Source organism: Porites lutea, chromosome 9, assembly GCF_958299795.1.
Source record: "Porites lutea chromosome 9, jaPorLute2.1, whole genome shotgun sequence".
In the NCBI taxonomy this organism is placed as follows: Eukaryota; Metazoa; Cnidaria; class Anthozoa; order Scleractinia; family Poritidae; genus Porites; species Porites lutea.
The window spans coordinates 3429956-3450553 of NC_133209.1; the positions used below are offsets into that span (position 1 = coordinate 3429956).

At 39.0% G+C, this 20598-nt stretch overlaps 3 protein-coding genes across 3 annotated transcripts; all 3 read left to right on the top strand.

The window, feature by feature from the left end:
• The first annotated feature begins 605 nt into the window (after nt 1-605).
• Nucleotides 606-8747, top strand: LOC140948147 (uncharacterized). Its single transcript, XM_073397370.1, has 2 exons — nt 606-1958; nt 7529-8747. The coding sequence occupies exons 1-2, from the start codon at nt 606-608 to the stop codon at nt 8093-8095; spliced, it is 1920 nt and encodes a 639-aa protein (XP_073253471.1). The 3' UTR covers nt 8096-8747.
• Nucleotides 8748-11154: 2407 nt separating this feature from the next.
• On the top strand, nt 11155-15860 carry LOC140948758 (uncharacterized). The gene has a single exon (XM_073398027.1). It carries the CDS (start codon nt 12029-12031, stop codon nt 14189-14191), a length of 2163 nt encoding a protein of 720 aa, XP_073254128.1. The 5' UTR covers nt 11155-12028; the 3' UTR covers nt 14192-15860.
• A 2152-nt stretch (nt 15861-18012) lies between these two features.
• LOC140948565 (uncharacterized) lies at nt 18013-20374 on the top strand. Its single transcript, XM_073397819.1, has one exon. It carries the CDS (start codon nt 18236-18238, stop codon nt 20276-20278), a length of 2043 nt encoding a protein of 680 aa, XP_073253920.1. The 5' UTR covers nt 18013-18235; the 3' UTR covers nt 20279-20374.
• Nucleotides 20375-20598: the final 224 nt, after the last annotated feature.

Consider the following 20598-nt stretch of genomic DNA (forward strand, 5'->3'; position numbering starts at 1 on the left):
ACGTTGTTGCAATTTAGGTGTATGGGGAAAAGTTTTAAAGGAGACATAAAAAGTATTGAAGTCAAAACACTGAACCCCGTCAGGTAATGCGATTTTTGCATGGCAACGGAGTGAAAAGAGACTCTTTAGTGCTATTGGTTATACAGTTCTATGACGTATACAAGGCCTCACCCATCTTAACTTGCTACGGTGAAATAATCCGATAATGTGTCAAGATGTATAAACAATCCATGTCGACTTACGCTCATTTCTTGTCGCCTCGGTACAACAGACTTGAACAAGTCGTACACAGCACTGGTATATGTCAGATGGATAGTTAAACTGAAATCTAGAGCTGAAATGCTGGCAAAAAGTACATAGTACTTCGCTTACAATACTGTCTCGGTTTGCTAGACGGCAATTACAGATTTACATCGTTTCTGCATCGACACGTCTTTGAAACCTTGTATCACCGTGGGTGCCGGGGCATCCAGAAACTCGCACCATAAGCACCACTCAGTAAGCGAATATCGTCACCGCCACGCGAGAGCCTTTCGCCATTAAAGGATACGGTTCAACCAAAGATTCCTGTCCAAGATCAACATTTCAGTTGCCAAGCAAAGACCATGGAAATTAAAGAGCAGGTTGATGTTGCTCGAACCAGTCAGACCAGTACGGATAAGAAAGCTTCACCCACCGATACCATTGAAACATACAAGGCCAAATATCCCGACCAAGCTGAGGACCTAGAAACAATGCTTGAAAGAATACAAGCGCTCAAAAACTTTGTAGCTAAAAATTTAAATGACCCGGAAGACTATGCCAAGTTGGGTAGGCAGACGATCGAGGGTTTATTTGACACAAGCGTCCACTCATTCGAATCCGTCTTGACTCAAAAGGAAAAACAGTTCACCACACTTATCGACTTCACCATTGATGTCGGTGGCGTTGAGCAATTGAAACTTTTCGTACAACATTGTTTTGAGAAATTCAGCCACCTTATTAAAGAAGAGTCCGACGATGAAAAAGAAACTGACGACTACACATGTTACGATTGTCTTTCAAATACTCTAGCGGCAATACAAAACTTCTCAGACTTTCACCAAGGTTTTTGCTCAGCGTGTGCGGGTGCAGGTATCATTTCAATCTGCTTTGAATTCGTCAAACAAATTGATGCTGAAAATTCCAACTGGGAAGAGGAAGATGAAGACTCGCAGCTAGTTACAATAATTGACAACTCTATTGGAATTCTGCATAACATTTCACGGCGACTTCGGGACCGTGAGCTGTTTGCTAACCGTGAGCAAACGTTGCTTTACTTTGCTAAGAAAAAAGTTCCAACAATTGCAGCTGAATCTCTGCTTACTCTAGCATATTTAGTTGATGAAAACACGAATCATCTCATATTGGCGGATAAGAACTTGCTTAGCTTTATAATAACATTATTAGATGAGGCACGGCAGTCGGAAGATCGACATTCGAATGGATATTCTGCAAAGGAACTCGCAGAAGGCCTTAGCCATCTCGCCATCAACGACGCCAACAAGAATATTTTGGGACAAAACGGAGTCATTCCTGTTTTAATTTCAGTGATCAAAACGTCGAACGTGGATGAGGAGAAAGCCAGTGCTACAAGAGCATTGTGGATGCTAGCCTTTGATGACAATAACAAAGAAAAAGTGCGTCAAGAAGAAGGGGCTATGGACATCTTACACCAGTTACAGCAGAGCGAGAACCCAGAAGTGCAGAAAGCTGCTGCAGGTGCATTGTGGGAACTCGAAGGGAAGATAGCTAGGTCCTTAAAGAGGACCGAATCAACCGGGAATCACGTGATGATCAGCTACCAATGGGATTCCCAGGAAGTGCTCGTCGAAGTGAAAAACAGACTTCGAGCAAGTGGATACAGAGTGTGGATGGATCTGGAGCAGATGAGAGGATCGACCTTGGACTCAATGGCTGAAGCTGTTGAGAATGCTTCTGTTGTTCTTGTCTGTGTCTCGCGACGATACAAGGAAAGTCAAAACTGTCGTTCAGAGGCGACGTACGCGTATGACTTGAAAAAAGATATCATTCCTTTGATGATGGAATGTAATTACAAAGGAGACGGTTGGCTGGGTCTTATCGTGACAGGAAAGATGCGGTTTAAATTTTGGAGTAAAGACGTATTAGAAGAAAGTGTAACGAAACTAATTAGAGAGCTAGGAGAAAGAGGAAAGCATGTTGACGTGACAGATGGACCACCCAAGCCAGTGGTGCAAGCAGATCAAGCTGACATTGTTGCCACTTCACCCTCATCCCCTGGAGTGTTTACCTGGACTAATGAAAGGGTGAAACAGTGGTTCAAAGAAATCGGTTTAGAAAAGGTTTGTAAGGAAGACATTTCGGGTATGAATGGACAGTCACTGACTGATCTTCAGCAATTACGCAAGGAATGCCCCGAGTATTTCTACAGATGTTTGGAGCGGGACTTGAACTTGACGAACATGCTAGACATATTCACATTTACGAAGGGGCTGGGAAAGCTGTTTTAAGAAGGACAGACGTTGATTGACCTTCAACAACCAATACGCAGTAAATGCCCAGAGTATTTCTACAGATGTTTAGAAAAGACCTTGAACTTGTCGAACATGGTCGATGTATTCACATTCAGGAACTGGGCAAGCTACGGGACGCAGTGTGTGTCTGAGTGTTATAAGCCCAATTTATCGGTACGTGCAAGATAACGATAGAAAAACCCGTTTAGATCAAGGCATTTATAGCTAATAGTTCGAACTTCTTCGTATGTCAGGTATATGACTTAATAAGAGATAGCGGGTAAAGCTTTTCTTGTAATCTTTTTTCTTTTATTTCATTCCAAATTTGCTCAAGTGTGTTTTCTTGTTTAAAATATTACTACTACCCCTTTTCATTTTGAACCAAAAAGAAAAGTGGAAAAAAAAGTTGTATTAATAACAAATATATCATTGAATACTGACATCATTTGGACTGGGAAAGGCTTAAGATATACGCCAAAAATATATGGCATGATAATTACCTGACAAAGTTTCCTTTTATCTTTTCTAACCTTTCTTTCTTGGTAATCAAAGTACGTTGATTACCCATACATCACCGTAAAGATTTTCATTTATTAAAGCTAGTATATACAGCCCTACACTGTGAGGGTTGGCCTTCAAATCGACGGTTAGAGGAATATAAACCCACAAGATCCGATCCTCAATAAGAAACTGCAAAGTCGTTCCCGAATATTACCCTAAATGTACGGGAGCTTACCATCTACACAAATACCTTGTACATAAACATAAAACTTTTTTAAAATTTGACGTGGTGAGAGAACGACCCTCTACAAAGTATATCCAAGGCTGAAGAGACCAAAAAAAAAAGAAGAAAAATTGCATCACTGCAAATCACAGCCCAAATTTCGTTTTGAAGCTTCCCAAACGAGATGACGCAAACTATTTGATTTCCGGTTTTCCCATGTAAATGGCAAGTAGCCGTAAATAACAGCTGTTCTCACTAAGAGCCTGTTTACATGAAGGTGGGGGACCCCAGGTAGATGAGGTAACATGTGGCGGGTTACCCCACCTAACTTGTAAAGGTGATCACATTAAAATGAGAGATTATATGGACAGGCGGGTTACCCTACCTAATCGGGTTACCTCACCTACCTGGAGTCCACCACCTTCGTGTAAACAGGCCCTGACTGGGACTGAGACTGTGTGAGGATTATAGGATTACGCATATAAGAGTTATGCATATATTTTTCTGCACATATATTCCCACATTTTTGCGTTCTTTGATCTACACATGTATATATATTTTTTAATTATTAGTTACTTAATATACATTTATGTATCTATTGTACAATACTTTCCATTGTTTACACATATATTTAGCTTATAGTTAGATTTAGATGTATTCTAAATTTGTATTTTCCATTATACTGTACCTGTTTACTAGATAGTTTCTTTTTTTGGCATAGAAGAGCTAATGAATTGGTGACGATGGTGGTGATGATGATTATTATGTTATTGTTGTTATAAAACCCAGTCCGATCCACCTGGTTGCCCAATTGCCCACTCCAGAAAATACCATAACATACGATAATGCTCTTTGTTTGTCACCCTAAAATTTTGCATAAACATTGTTTTCAGTTTCTCTTGGGGCCACTTTAACTCCCAAGAGAAAGTGAAGACAGTGCATATGCAAAATTTTGGGGTGACAAACAAAGAGCATTATCGTATGTTATGGTATTATGCTGTGTTACAAGTGAAGCAAACATTTGTGCATCATTACTAAGAGAATCTCTATGTTAATAGCGACTTATATCAATACGTGCGTGTTATCCGCAGCTTTCTTTATTAATCCGATTTTTAGAATAAACGTCACGGACACCTTTCCCGACACTGTAAACTTTGATCTGGAACCTTACAAGTCCAGCTTGCGATGTACTAACCTTTAGATCTTGTAGATGACAACTGCAGTTCCTGTATGATGTGTAGTTCTAATTATATATAAGATGTTTAGAAATATTTAACAATTATTGGATGAGACTGAGTATCATCTGAAGTATAATGGACATCGAGGAGGGTGTTATCCGCCGAGGCCGATTTGGCCGAGATCTCCATAATTCTTCGGATGATACGAAAGCCGAATCCAAAAATTTTTTTACTATTGATTCAAAATAATTCCTAGTTTAAAAACAAGCTAAAACATGCTTACCTCCATCAACGTTAAGTTCATCTTCAATTGTCTGTTTATCGGCAAGTTTAAGAGATAAAGGGTTGTTCAATACTGCAAAAATATAAGTTTAAAATTTTAGAGAATTTTAGCATTTTCAGTGTCCCCAATTAGAAAGTTACTCAAGTTTAAAACTGTTGACGAAAAGCCATGAGAAAAAACAATTTCAGCGAACTTCATAGAAGTCAGTTTTACAAGATAATTATATTGAATGAATCATGCGAATGGCTCTCGTTACGCTACACGGATGGATGGTGCTGTACGTCTTATTTCAATACCTTTCTCTTGGAAAAATAGTAAAAATAAAAATAAAAGAAGAAACAAAACAAACAGGGAATTAATTACGCTTGCTTATAAACCTAGATAGATTTAACATTCATTTTCTGTAAAGAGTCTTTGGGGCGTAAAAGCAAATGAATGAGACGGCTGTACGCGTTGGTTGAAAATACTAAATGCACCCTGTAGTGGTTTTATAGTAAGTCTAATTAATTCTTATTTGGATTTTTACAATGCTCATTTTTACTTTTAGCATTTTTCTATGTTACAACGTTATTGTAATTGACGTCAACGCGAAACCCGCCAGGTAACGCGATTTATGCATGGCAACGAGTGGTTCGTAACGGTGTGAATAAATCGATAATGTGGCGCTGAACAATTGAAACTTTTCGTACAGCATTGCTTTAAGAAATTCAGCTACCTCATTAAAGAAGAGTCTGACGATGAAGAAGAAACTGACGACTACACATGTATTGTCTTTCGAATACTTTAGCGGCAATACAAAACTTCTCAGTCTTTCACCAAGGTTTTTGCTCAGCGTGTGCGGCTGCAGGCGCATTTCAATGTGCTTTGAAATCATTAAACGAATTGATGCTGAAAATCCCAACTGGGAAGATGAAGACTCGGAGCAAGTTAAAATAATTGACAACTCTATTGGAATTCTGCATAACATTTCACGGCGACTTCGGGACCGTGAGCTGTTTGCTAACCGTGAGCAAACGTTGCTTTACTTTGCTAAGAAAGAAGTTCCAGCAATTGCAGCCGAATCTCTGCTTACCGCTCTAGCATATTTAGTTGATGAAAACACGAATCATCTCATTTTGGCGGACGAGAACTTGCTTAACATTATAATAACATTATTAGATGAGGCATGGCAGTCGGAAGATCGACATTCGAATGGATATTCTGCAAAAAAACTCGCAGAAGGCTTAGCCACGTGGCCATCAATGGGATTGCGAGGAAAGCTTTTCTTAAACTAATTATTTAACACATTTCCAATTTGCTCAAGTTTATTCTTTTAAATTTGAAATGTATGTATCGAATGATTATTAAAAAGTGCTATGCAAGCAAAGGGAAGAAAAAAAGACACGTATATCATTAAAATAGATAAGATTAAAAATAGACTTTACAGAAGATATCATTAAATAGATCAGTAAAGTTTCCTTTCAATATTTCTCGCAATAAAACCCTGTCCTTTATTTTCGAATGACTGCAACAGCAACCCGGAAGTTACAGCTGAGACCCAACGTCACAAATTCAGTTTGGAGTGTAACGTCAGTTCTACAGGTCGAACCATCTGATCGATCACCTCTATAGTTACCCGAGTTAAGGAGAACATTTTCAGTGTATCATTACCAGATCTTATGTAACTAGTAAGTTAGCCCTTTTCTATGAAAAATAATTCGAAAGACTGTTTTTAAATTAATTAGGAGTTCCTGTTGAAACTTTATTTTGTCTTAAATAAAAAATATATTTTATTAAGGTAAGAGAGAGTTCTTCCTAAAGACGTAATTAACCCCAATGAACTGAAATATCGGCAGAACGCTCGAAGAAAATAATCCAGTTTCGGTCGGTCGCCCTTCAGTCTATTTCACGCCAAATAATGAATAGCAAACACAGATTTACATTTGAAGGCAAACAAAAAACAGAACTGGAAAGAAAAAGCGAGGTATGCATGGATGCATAATGATATTGAGATTTAAATGCAGGGAAAGTTACTCAGACAAGTTTAAAACTGCCAACGAAGTCATGAGAGAAACCATTTCAGCGAAATTCGTAGGAAACTCAGTTTAACAAAGTAATTGTTGAATTAATTATGCGAAAATCAGCAAATGAATGCACCCTACGTCTGTCTAGGTTGCAAAGAGTCTTTGGGGCGTAAAGGCGAATGAAAATGCGACGGCAGTATGCGTGCGTTGAAAATAAATACATCCTACAATGGTTTATTAGTAAGTCTAATTAATTGTTAAATCGGATTTTTACATTTCTCATTTTCCTTCTTAGAATTTTTCTATGACAACGCTGTGTTGTTGCAATTTACATGTGTGTGGAATAGTTTTAAAGGAGACAAGAGAAGTATTGAAGTCAAAACACTGAACCCCGTCAGGTAACGCGATTTTTTCATGGCAACGGGTGATCAGTGAAAAGAGACTCTTCGGTGCTATTGGTTATACAGTTCTTTGACGTATACAAGGTCTCGTTTATCACGGAGGTCTCACCCATCTCGCTACGCTGAAATAATCCGATTATGTGTCAAGATGCATTAACAATTCATATTCATTTGATTTTCGCTCATTTCTCAAAACTTCGGTAGAGCACCTCATTATAGCTGAAAAGCTGGCAAAAAGTACATAGTAGTTCGCTTACATTATTGTCTCGGTTTGCTTGACGGCAGTTACAGAACATCGTTTCTGTCGACCTGTCTTAGAAACCTCGTATCACTATGGGTGCCGGAGCATCGAGAAAATACCATAAGTACCACTCTAAACAAATACCGTCACCGCCACCGCCAGGCGAGAGCCTGTCGCCATTAAAGGATTCTTCTGTCGTCCTTGTCTGCGTATCAGAGCGATACAAGGAGAGTCCTAACTGTCGTTCAGAGGCGGAGTACACGTATAAGTTAGGAAAGGATATTATTCCACTGATGATGCAACGCAACTACAAACCAGACGGTTGGCTAGGAATGCTCGTGGGAACAAAGTTTTGGATTGATTTTCACAGCAAACACGTTATAGAACAAGGAGTAACAAAACTGATCAAAGAACTAGGAGGAAGAGGAAAGGATGTTGACGTGACAGATGGACCATCCGAGCCAGTGGTGAAAGCAGTTCAAGCTGATATTGTTGCCACTTTGCCCTCATCCCATGGGGTGTCTACCTGGACTAACGAAGAGGTGAAAGAGTGGTTAAAAGAAATCGGATTAGAAAAGGTTTGCAAGGAAGACATTTCGGAGATAAATGGACAGACGTTGATTGACCTTCAACAAGTACGCAGTGAATGCCCAGAGTATTTCTACAGATGTTTAGAAAAAAACTTGAACTTGTCGAACATGGTCGGTGTACTCACCTTCAGGAAAGAACTGGGCAAGCTGTTGGGATACTAAACGGGATGAGTGTTAAAAGCCCAATTTACCGATACGTGCAAGGTGACGATAGAACCCGTTTATATTTAAGACTCGTTTCAAGGCATTTATAGCTAATGGTCTGAACGTCTTCGTTTTGAGAGGTATATGATTTTATTAGAGATTGGAGGTAAAGCTTTTTTTCCTGTAATCTTTTAAATTTCAAATTTGCTCAAGTGTGTTCTTTTTAAAATATTACTACTATCCCTTTTACATTTTGAACCATAAAGAAAAGTGGAAAAAAATTTATTAATAACAAATATATCATTGAATACATCATTTGGACTGGGACAAGCTTAAGATATACAGCAGAAATATATGGTATGATAATTGCCTGACAAGTTTCCTTTCTTTTTTAACCTTTCTTTCTTTTTAATCAAAGTAGGTTGATTACCCATATATCACCGTAAAGATTTTCATTTATGAAAGCTAGTATATAAAGCCCTACACTGTGAGGGTTGGCCTTCATATAGACGGTTAGAGGAATATAAACCCACAAGATCCCTTCCTCAATAAGAAACTGCAAAGTCTTAACCGAATACAGTAAAATTCCGAAAGAAAGCCCCTCCATGTACAAGCCCCTTAAACTCCTAACGCAAAAAAACCTCCGTTCAATCGCACCTCCAAATATAAGCCCCCCCTCCCGGGGGGGGGGGGGGGGGGGGGGCTTGTACTTGGAAATTGCCCTACAAAGTAAAGCGAAGAAAAACGGCAAATTTCCTTCCAAAAATAAGGCTAGCCCAATTGACTTTGAAACGCAAATTTCCCTCCGTACATAAGCCGCTCCTAATATAAGCCCCGGGGCTTATTTTCGGACTATTATGGTATTAGCCTAAATGTACGGGTGCTTACCATCCACACAAACACCTTGTGCATAAACATAAAACTTTTAAATTTGACGTGGTAGGACAACGACCCTCTACAACGTATATCCATATAAGCTGAACAGACCAAAAAAAGAAGAAAAATTGCATCACCTCAGATCACAGCCCATATTTTCTAAAGCGTCCAAAACGGGATGGCGCAAACCATTTGATTTTTGATCCGGAATTTCCGGTTTTCCCATGGCAAGTAGCCGTAAACAACACCTGTTCTCACTAACTGGGACTGAGACTGTGTCAGGATTATAGGATTACGCATATAAGAATTATGCATATATTTTTCTGCACATATATTCCCACATTTTAGCGTTCTTTGATCTACACATGTATCAGTGTATTTTTCAATTATTACTTACTCAATATATATTTATGAATCTATTAAACAATACTTTCCATTATTTACACATATATTTAGCTTATAGTTAGATTTAGATCTATTTTAAATTTGCATTTTCCATTATACTGTACCTGTTTAGATAGTTTCTTTTTTTGGCAGAGAAGAGCCAGTTATTGTTGGAATGTCAATATACCATTATAATGATGACGATGGCGATGATGATGATGATGATGATGATGATGATGATGATGATGATGATGATTATAAAACCTAGTCCGATCCGCCGGGTTGCATTGCCAATTGACCACCTTCAGAAAATACCATAACATACCATAATGCTCTTTGTTTGTCACCCCAAAATTTTGCATAAACATTGTTTTCAGTTTCTCTTGGGGCCACTTTAAATCGCAAGAAAAACTGAAGACAAGGCTTATGCAAAGTTTGTTATGGTATTTTCTGGAGTGGTCAATACTATTTTATCGTTCTAGTAGTTCATCTCCTTTGCAGTTCAGCTGTTACAATAATTAAGTTCCTGGGACGTTATTTGAACACTGAGGACGAAGAAAAATCCCAGCAACATCATGAACAACATGGTTAGTAAAGGAGATTGGTTACTATGAAAGGCAGCAAACATCAAAGATAAACACTACAGTGCTGCAGTTTATGTTGGAAGCTCCTTGGCGTTGACAATCCTTTGTTTCTGTTCACAAATTGTGACTGAATAAATTGATGTGACGTTTTTATTAATCAAATCCACAATTTAATTTAATTTAATTTCAAAAACTTATGAGGCGCAAGTATCTATATAAATATATTCAAATGCGCCATAGAGAAAAAAAAAACAAAACAACAACAAAAAAGCAATAATACTACTAAACAAGGAAGACTCACGGGTTTCATAACCATTCCAATCTATCAACTTTGTCAACTCTATCATCATCACCTCCACCACCACCACCACCACTACCATGATCATCATCATCATCATCATCATCATCATCATCATCATCATCAGTAGTTAACTTAAATATGATGAAAATGAAAGGAAAAGCTTATGGGGTCGTTTACCGTACATGATAAAAGTCAAAATTATAAATAGTATACAATTTAAGAAAAATATTGTAGCAGCGACTCTAAAGTTCCAGACCGAACTCTACAAAACCAGTTTGGAATGTACAATGAAAGCTGAGAAAGTCAGTTCTAAGGTCGAGCCATCCGACCACCAGTATGATTAAGGACTGTGTTACAAGTAAAGCAACTGACATTTGTGCATCTCTGTGTTAATAGCGACTTACAAATGTGCGTATTATCCGTAGCTTTCCTTATTAATCCAATTTTTAGAATAAACGTTACAGACTTCACCTTTCTGGCTCCCTTTGTCTCGTGTTCACCTTGTAAACTTTGATTAGAAACTTTACAAGTCCAGCTTGCGATATATTAACTTTTAGATCATATAGATGACAACTGCAGTTCCTGTATGATTTAACTATTATCGGATGAGGCTGAGCATCATCTAAAGAATTATGGAGATCGAGGAGGGTGTTATCCGCCGAGGCCGATTTAGCTGAGATCTCTGAGATCTCCATAATTCTTGAGATAATACGAAAGCCGAATCCAATGATTGTTTTAATATTCATTCAAAATAATTCCTGGTTAAAAAACAAGCTAAATCATGCTTACCTCCATCGATGTTAAGTTCATCTTCAATTGCCTGTTCATCAGCAAGTTTAGGAGATTTAAAACGGTTGTTCAGTACTGCAAAATAATAAGTTTTAAATTTTAGAGAATTTTAGCATTTTCAGCGTCTCCAATTAGAAAATTATTCAAGTTTAAAACGTTGACGAAAACACACAAGAGAAAACCATTTCAGCAAAATTCCTAGGAAACTCAGTTTTACAAATAACTATATTGAATGAATTATGCGAATGGGTCTTGTTACGCTCTACGGATGGATAGTGATGTACACCTAATTTGAATAGCTTTGTCTTAGAAAAATAGTTAAAGGAAAGATAGAGTCTTAAAGAAGGAAGAAAAAAACAAATAGGGAATTAATTAGGCCTGCTTATACAGCTAAATCAAAACAGGTTGCTTTGGTAAATGGTCATTCGGGCATAAGGAACGACGCAATGATTTACTTGAGTGAACACCAAATAATAGCTTCCCTATGCCCAATTCCCAAAGCAACCTTTATTGAATCAGCTATAAACCTAGACAGATGTAGGGTACATTCATTTGCTGCAAAGAGTCTTTGGGGCGTAAAAGCAAATACACCCTAATGTATGTGGTTTAATAGTAAGTCTAATAAATTCTTATTTGGATTTTTACATTTTTCATTTTTCTTTTAACATTTTTCTATGACAACGTTATTGTAATTGACGTCAACGCGACCCCGTCAGGTAACGCGATTTTTGCATGGCAACGAGCGGTTCGTAAGGGTGTAAATAAATCGATAATGTGTCAAGATGCATTAACAATCCACCACAATTTCCGCTAATTTCTCGAAACCTCGGTACAGCAGACATGAATAGGTCGTACGTAGCACTGGCATGTGTCAGATGGACAGTTAAACCGAAATCTAGCGCTGAAATGCTGGCAAAAAGAACATAGTTTTTCACTTACAATATTGTCTTGATTTGCTTGACCGCAGCTACCGATTTGCATTTTTAGGTCGACATGTCTTAAAAACCTCGTATCACTATGGGTGCCGGAGCATCGAGAAACCACCACTCTAAAGGAATACCGTCACCGCCACGCGAGAGCCTTTCGCCAGTAAAGGATACGGTTCAACCAAAGATTCCGGTCCAAGATCAACATTTCAGTCACGAAGCACAGAATAAGGACATAAAAGAGCAGGTTCATGTTGCTCGAACCAGTCAGACCAGTACGGATAAGAAAGCTTCACCCAACGATACTCTTGAAACGTACAAGGCCAAATATCCCTACCAAGCTGAGGATCTAGAAACAATGCTTGAAAGACTACAAGCTCTCAAAAACTTTGTTGATAAAAATTTAAATGATCTTGAAGACTATGCCAAGGTGGGTAGGCAGACAATCCACCGTTTATTTGTTACAAGCGTCCACACATATGAATCCACTGGGACTCAAGAGGAAAAACAATTCATCACACTTATGGAATTCACGATTGATGTCGGTGGCGCTGAACAATTGAAACTTTTCGTACAGCATTGCTTTAAGAAATTCAGCTACCTCATTAAAGAAGAGTCCGACGATGAAGATTCCGTCGATAAGGAAGAACCTAACGACAATAAAAAGTCCGACGAAGAAGAAGAACCTAACGACAAGGAAGAGTCCGACGATGAAGAAGAACCTAACGACAATGGAGAGTCCGACGATGAAGAAGAAACTGAGGACTACACATGTTACGATTGTCTATGTAGTACTCTAGGGGTAATACAAAACTTCTCAGACTTTCACCAGGGTTTTTGCTCAGCGTGTGCGCGTGCAGGTATCATTTCAATGTGCTTTGAAATCATAAAACAAATTGATGCTGAAAATTCCAACTGGGAAGAGAAAGACTTGCGGCTAATTGCAATAATTGACAGTTCTGTTGGAATTCTGCATAACATTTCACGGCGAGTAAGGGATCGTGAGCTGTTTGGTAACCGTGAGCAAACTTTGCTTTACTTTGCTAAGAAAAACGTTCCAACAATTGCAGCCCTATCTCTGCTAACTCTAGCATATTTAGTCGATGAAAACACGAATCACCTCATTTTGGCGGATGAGAACTTGCTTAGCTTTCTAATAACATTATTAGATGAGGCATGGCAGTCGGAAGATCGACGTTCGACCGCCCTATTTTCTGCAAAGGAACTCGCAGAAGGCCTTAGCCACCTGGCCATCAACGACGCCAATAAGAATATTCTGGGACAAAACGGTATCATTCCTGTTTTGATTTCGGTGATCAAAACGTCGAACGAGGATGAGGAGAAGGCCAGTGCTACAAGAGCATTGTGGATGTTAGCCTTTGATGACAATAACAAAAAAGAAATACGTCAAGAAGAAGGGGCTATGGACATCTTACACCAGTTACAGCAGAGCGAGAACCCAGAAGTGCAGAAAGCTGCTGCAGGTGCATTGTGGGAAATCGAAGGGAAGACAGCTAGGCACTTAGAGAGGATCGAATCGACCGGGAATCACGTGATGATCAGCTACCAATGGGATTCCCAGGAAGTGCTCGTCGAAGTGAAAAACAGGCTTCAAGCAAGTGGATACAGAGTATGGATGGATCTGGAGCAGATGGGAGGATCGACCTTGGAGACAATGGCTAAAGCTGTGGAGAACTCTTCTGTCGTCCTCGTCTGTGTCTCGGAACGATACAAGGAGAGTCCTAACTGTCGTTCAGAGGCCGAGTACACGTATAAGTTAGGAAAGGATATTATTCCACTGATGATGCAACGCAACTACAAACCAGACGGTTGGCTGGGAATGCTTCTGGGAACGAAGTTTTGGATTGATTTCCACAGCAAACACATTGTAAAAACAGGAGTAACAAAACTTATTAAAGAACTAGGAGGAAGAGGAAAGGATGTTGACGTGACAGATGGACCATCCGAGCCAGTGGTGCAAGCAGTTCAAGCTGACATTGTTGCCACTTTGCCCTCATCCCTTGGAGTGTCTACCTGGACTAATGAAGAGGTTAAACAGTGGTTGAAAGAAATCGGATTAGAAAAGGTTTGTAAGGAAGACATTTCGAGGATGAATGGACAGTCACTGACTGATCTTCAGAAATTACGCGAGGAATGCCCCGAGTATTTCTACAGATGTTTAGAACGGGACTTGAACTTGACGAACATGGTAGATATATTCACATTTACGAAGGGGCTGGGGGAGCTGTGTTAAGAAGGACAGACATTGATTGACCTTCAACAACCAATGCGCAATGAACGGTTAGAGGAATATAAACCCACAAGATCCCATCCTCAATAAAAAACTGCAAAGTCGTTACTGAATACCGTAAATTCCGAAAATAAGCCCTCCAAATATAAGCCCCCCGGTAAATTTTCTTCCAAGAATAAGGCTAGCCCAATCGATTTTTAGACGCAAATTTCCCTCCATACATAAGCCTCTCCAAAAATAACCCCCTCAAAAAGGGCCTTTGAAAAATATAAGCCCCTGGGCTTATTTTCGGAATTTAACGGTATTAGCCTAAACGTACGGGTGCTTACCATCCACACAAACACCTTGAGCATAAACATAAAACTTTTTAACTTGACGTGGTGGGACAACGACCCTCTACAAAGTATTTCCAAATAAGCTGAACAGACCAAGAAAAGAAGAAAAACTGCATCGCCTCAGATCACAGCCCATATTTTCTGAAGCTTCCAAAACGGGATGGGGCAAGCCATTTGATTTCGATCCGGAATTTCCGGTTTTCCCATGTAAATGGCAAGTAGCCGCAAACAACACCTGTTTTCACTAACTGGGACTGAGACTGTGTGAGGATTATAAGGATTACGCATATAAGAATTATGCATATATTTTTCTGCACATATATTCCCACATAGTATATACAAACTCAGTAATCTTGGTGATTTAAGCAATCTGATTGGTTCGCTATCTCGGACTATTCAACAATATTCACCTCCCAGCGAGTGGATAATGTGTGAGCTCGGTTTTTTTCCCATTTTCTTAGAGAAAGATCTTTTAAAAGATTTTTCCATTTACTGTTGTTGAGTTTTGTGGTCGATGGATTGTTTACAACTCCCGTTTATTCGCCTAGAAGAGGCCGTTTCGTGAACTCAGCGTTTCCTAACATGAAAAATCTGGCCCAAAAACGAAGTTTATTTATGACAAACAAATTTGAAAGCAAATGTTTGCAGAAATTCTACATTTCAAGTAAACACGAGAAAGAATGCTACATGACGACGACGTCTTACCTCGAGGAACCGAATCGCTATTTTTGTCAGCACGTCATGCGAAGAACGACACAACAAACCTTTTCGGCTATAAACTTGGCGAGTCAACAGAAAACAACAAAGCTCTTCTTTTCTTCTCAGGTAAGGAAACAATTCAAACTTTTAGCGGTTCCATTTAAGTCATTACGCTGTTGTTTGCGAAGTGATAAGCTTGTGAATTGCTATGTTTGAAGAATTCTACAAAGATCTATTTTTAAACTGTCGCGTGTCTAGCTGACCTGATTTGTCAATCAAATCGTACTTTTTAATGGTTTCCTCTCTGATTTTGTTGAGATCACTTCGTGTGTGTATACTAAAACAATTATTCTTTACAATCTCGGTGAATAGTGGCTTTAGGAATATTTACCTCGCCACTTCGTGGCTCGGTAAATATTTTGCCTCTATTCACCTCGATTTCAAAGAATAATTGTTAAATGTATCTATTATACAATACTTTCCATTATTTACACATACATTTAGCTTATAGTTAGATTTAGATCTCTTTTAAATTTGTATTTTCCATTATACTGTACCTATTTAGATAGTTTCTTTTTTGGCAGAGAAGAGTCAGTTGTCGTTGGAATGTCAATATACCATTATAATGATGACGATGGCGATGATGATGATGATGATGATGATGATGATGATGATGATGATGATGATGATGATTATAAAACCTAGTCCGATCCGCCGGGTTGGATTGCCAATTGACCACCTTCAGAAAATACCATAACATACCATAATGCTCTTTGTTTGTCACCCCAAAATTTTGCATAAGCATTGTTTTCAGTTTCTCTTGGGGCCACTTTAACTCCCAAGAGAAACTGAAGACAAAGCTTATGCAAAATTGTGGGGTGACAAACAAAGAGCATTATGGTATGTTATGGTATTTTCTGGAGTGGTCAATACTATTTTGTCGTTCTAGTAGTTCATCTCCTTTGCAGTTGAGCTGTTACGATAATTAAGTTCCTGGGACGTTATTTGAACACTAAGGTCGAAGAAACAACCAGCAACATCATCAACACCATGGTTAGTAAAGGAGATTGGTTACTATGAAAAGCGGCAAACATTAAAGATAAACACTACAGTGCTGCAGTTTATGTTGGAAGCTCCTTGACGGTGACAATCCTTTGTTTTTGTTCACAAATTGTGACTGAATAAATTGATGTGACGTTTTTATTGGTCAATAAGATCAAAATGATAGAAATGCTATTGAACGTTGTGCACCGTCAAATCCACAAAAACGTATAACAAGGGAGTCTCACGGGTTTCATAACCATTCCAATCTATCAACTTTGTCAACTCTATCATCATCACCTCCACCACCACCACCACTACCATGATCATCATCATCATCATCATCATCATCATCATCAGTAGTTAATTTAAACATGATGAAAATGAAAGCAAAAGCTTATTGAGTCGTTTAATGTACATGATAAAAGTCAAAATTACAAATAGTATACAATTTAAGAAAAATATTGTAGCAGCGACTCTAAAGTTCCAGACCGACCTCCACAAAACCAGTTTGAAATGTACAATGAAAGCTGAGAAAGTCAGTTCTAAGGCCGAGCCATCCGACCACCAGTATGATTAAGGACTGTGTTACAAGTAAAGCAACTGAAATTTTTGCATCTCTTTGTTAATAGCGACTTACAAATGTGCGTATTATTCGCAGCTTTCCTTATTAATCCAATTTTTAGAATAAACGTTACAGACTTCACCTTTCTGGCTTCCTTTTGTCTCGTGTTCACCTTGTAAACTTTGATTAGAAACTTTACAAGTCCAGCTTGCGATATATTAACTTTTAGATCTTATAGATGACAACCGCAGTTCCTGTATGATTTAACTATTATCGGATGAGGCTGAGCATCATCTAAAGAATTATGGAGATCGAGGAGGGTGTTATCCGCCGAGGCCGATTTAGCTGAGATCTCCATCATTCTTGAGATAATACGAAAGCCGAATCCAACGATTGTTTTAGGATTCATTCAAAATAATTCCTGGTTAAAAAACAAGCTAAATCATGCTTACCTCCATCGATGTTAAGTTCATCTTCAATTGCCTGTTTATCAGCAAGTTTAGGAGATAAACGGTTGTTCAGTACTGCAAAATAATAAGTTTTAAATTTTAGAGAATTTTAGCATTTTCAGTGTCCCCAATTTAGCAAATTATTCAAGTTTAAAACGTTGAAGAAAACTCACAAGAGAAAACCATTTCAGCAAAAAATTTCTAGGAAACTCAGTTTTACAAATAACTATTGAATGAATTATGGGTCTCCGCGCTCCATGGATGGATACTGATGTACACCTAATTTGAATAGCTTTGTCTTAAAAAAAAGTTAAAGAAAGACAGAGTCTAAAAGAAGGAAAAAAATACAAATGGGGAATTCATTACGCCTGCTTATACAGCTAAATCAAAAAAGGTCGCTTTGGTAATTCGTCATTCGGGCATATGGAATAATGCAATGATTTACTTGAGTGAACGCCAAATAATAGCTTCCCAATGCCCAAAGCAACCTTTATTGAATCAGCTATAAACCTAGACAGATGTAGGGTGCATTCATAGCAAATACACCCTAATGTATGTGGTTTAATAGTAAGTGTAATAAATTCTTATTTGGATTTTTACATTTTTCATTTTTCTTTTAACATTTTTCTATGACAACGTTATTGTAATTGACGTCAACGCGACCCCGTCAGGTAACGCGATTTTTGCATGGCAACGAGTGGTTCGTAACGGTGTAAATAAATCGATAAGAACAATCCACGACGATTTCCGCTAATTTCTCGAAACCTCGGTACAGCAGACATGAAAAGGTCGTACGTAGCACTGGCATGTGTCAGATGGACAGTTAAACCGAAATCTAGCGCTGAAATGCTGGCAAAAAGAACATAGTTTTTCACTTACAATATTGTCTTGATTTGCTTGACCGCAGCTACTGATTTACATTGTTTAGGTCGACATATCTTAAAAACCTAGGATCACTATGGGTGCCGGAGCATCGAGAAACCACCACTCTAAAGGAATACCGTCACCGCCACGCGAGAGCCTTTCGCCAGTAAAGGATACGGTTCAACCAAAGATTCCTGTCCAAGATCAACATTTCAGTCACGAAGCACAGAACAAGGACATAAAACAGCAGGTTGATGTTGCTCGAACCAGTCATACGAATACGGATAAGAAAGCTTCACCCAACGATACTCTTGAAACGTACATAGTCAAACATCCAGACCAAGCTGAGGATCTAGAAACAATGCTTGAAAGACTACAAGCTCTCAAAAACTTTGTTGCTAAAAATTTAAATGACCCTGAAGACTATGCCACGTTGGGTAAACAGACGATCGAGGGTTTATTTGAAACAAGTGTCCACACTTTCGAATCCGCTGGGACTCAAGAGGAAAAAGAGTTCATCACACTTATCGAATTCACCATTGATGTCGGTGGCGCTGAACAATTGAAACTTTTCGTACAGCATTGCTTTAAGAAATTCAGCTACCTCATTAATAAAGAGTCCGACGATGAAGAAGAAACTGACGACTACACATGTTACGATTGTCTTTCAAATACTCTAGCGGCAATACAAAACTTCTCAGACTTTCACCAAGGTTTTTGCTCAGCGTGTGCGGGTGCAGGTATCATTTCAATGTGCTTTGAAATCGTCAAACAAATTGATGCTGAAAATTCCAACTGGGAAGAGGAAGATGAAGACTCGGAGCTAGTTACAATAATTGACAACTCTATTGGAATTCTGCATAACATTTCACGGCGACTGAGGGACCGTGAGCTTTTTGCTAACCGTGAGCAAACGTTGCTTTACTTTGCTAAGAAAAAAGTTCCAGCAATTGCAGCTGAATCTCTGCTTACTCTAGCATATTTAGTTGATGAAAACACGAATCATCTCATTTTGGCGGACGAGAACTTGCTTAGCTTTATAATAACATTATTAGATGAGGCATGGCAGTCGGAAGATCGACATTCGAATGGATATTCTGCAAAGGAACTCGCAGAAGGCCTTAGCCATCTCGCCATCAACGACGCCAATAAGAATATTTTGGGACAAAACGGGGTCATTCCTGTTTTGATTTCAGTGATCAAAACGTCGAACGAGGATGAGGAGAAAGCCAGTGCTACAAGAGCATTGTGGATGCTAGCCTTTGATGACAATAACAAAGAAAAAGTACGTCAAGAAGAAGGGGCTATGGGCATCTTACACCAGTTACAACAGAGCAAGAACTCAGAAGTGCAGAAAGCTGCTGCAGGTGCATTGTGGGAACTGGAAGGGAAGACAGCTAGGCAATCCTCAGAGAAGATAGAATCGACCGGGAATCACGTGATGATCAGCTACCAATGGGATTCCCAGGAAGTGCTCGTCGAAGTGAAAAACAGGCTTCAAGCAAGTGGATACAGAGTATGGATGGATCTGGAGCAGATGGGAGGATCGACCTTGGAGGCAATGGCTAAAGCTGTGGAGAACTCTTCTGTTGTCCTTATCTGCGTATCAGAACGATACAAGGAGAGCCCAAACTGTCGTTCAGAAGCGGAGTACGCGTATCAGTTAAGAAAAGATATCATTCCGCTGATGATGCAACGCAAATACCGAGGAGACGGTTGGCTGGGTATGCTCGTGGGAACAAAGTTGTGGTTTGACTTTCAGAGTAAACACGTATTAGAACAAGGTGTAACGAAACTAATTAGAGAGCTAGGGGGAAGAGGAAAAGAGCTGGACGTGACAGATGGACCATCCGAACCAGCAGTTCAAGCAGTTCAAGCAGATGTTCTTGTCGCACCCTCATCCCCTGGGGTGTCTACCTGGACTAACAAAGATGTGAAGCAGTGGTTCAAAGAAATCGGATTGGAAAAGGTGTGCGAAAAAGACATTTCAGAGATGAATGGACAGACGCTGATAGATCTTCAAGAGCTCCGTGGAGAATGCCCTGATTACTTCTATAAATGCATCGAGCGCACTCTCAAACTGACAGACATGTTTGACTTGCTTAAATTTAGGAAGGAGCTCAGCAAACTAGTTTAAAAATGAGCTACACTTTACCTTGTTAATCTACAGCGCAGTTCGCCCAGCAGTTCTTACAAGAGATACCTTCTTTTAAATTCTTTAAAAATCAAAATGACGCATTGTATTGCTGCACAACTTTTAAATGCACATTTGATTGAACAGTGGCTTCATTCTCCAACTCCATTTGCCACGCACTGAAAATCGAATAGTACCATGTGAAGGTTTGATTTGAATGGTCACACCATAGGATTTCATACACAGATTCAAAAGTTTTGTTTTGTGTTACATAGTACAAAACAAATAGTACCATGTGAAAGTTATGCTAAAGAGGTTCCATC

Bases quoted from the DNA above. Each gene is read 5' to 3' on its own strand.
- LOC140948565 (XM_073397819.1), top strand. From the start codon at position 18,236: ATGGGTGCCGGAGCATCGAGAAACCACCACTCTAAAGGAATACCGTCA.
- LOC140948758 (XM_073398027.1), top strand. From the start codon at position 12,029: ATGGGTGCCGGAGCATCGAGAAACCACCACTCTAAAGGAATACCGTCA.
- LOC140948147 (XM_073397370.1), top strand. From the start codon at position 606: ATGGAAATTAAAGAGCAGGTTGATGTTGCTCGAACCAGTCAGACCAGT. The intron at 1,959-7,528 runs GTTGTTCTTGTC...TCGCCATTAAAG, and splicing joins AAGCTGTTGAGAATGCTTCT to GATTCTTCTGTCGTCCTTGT.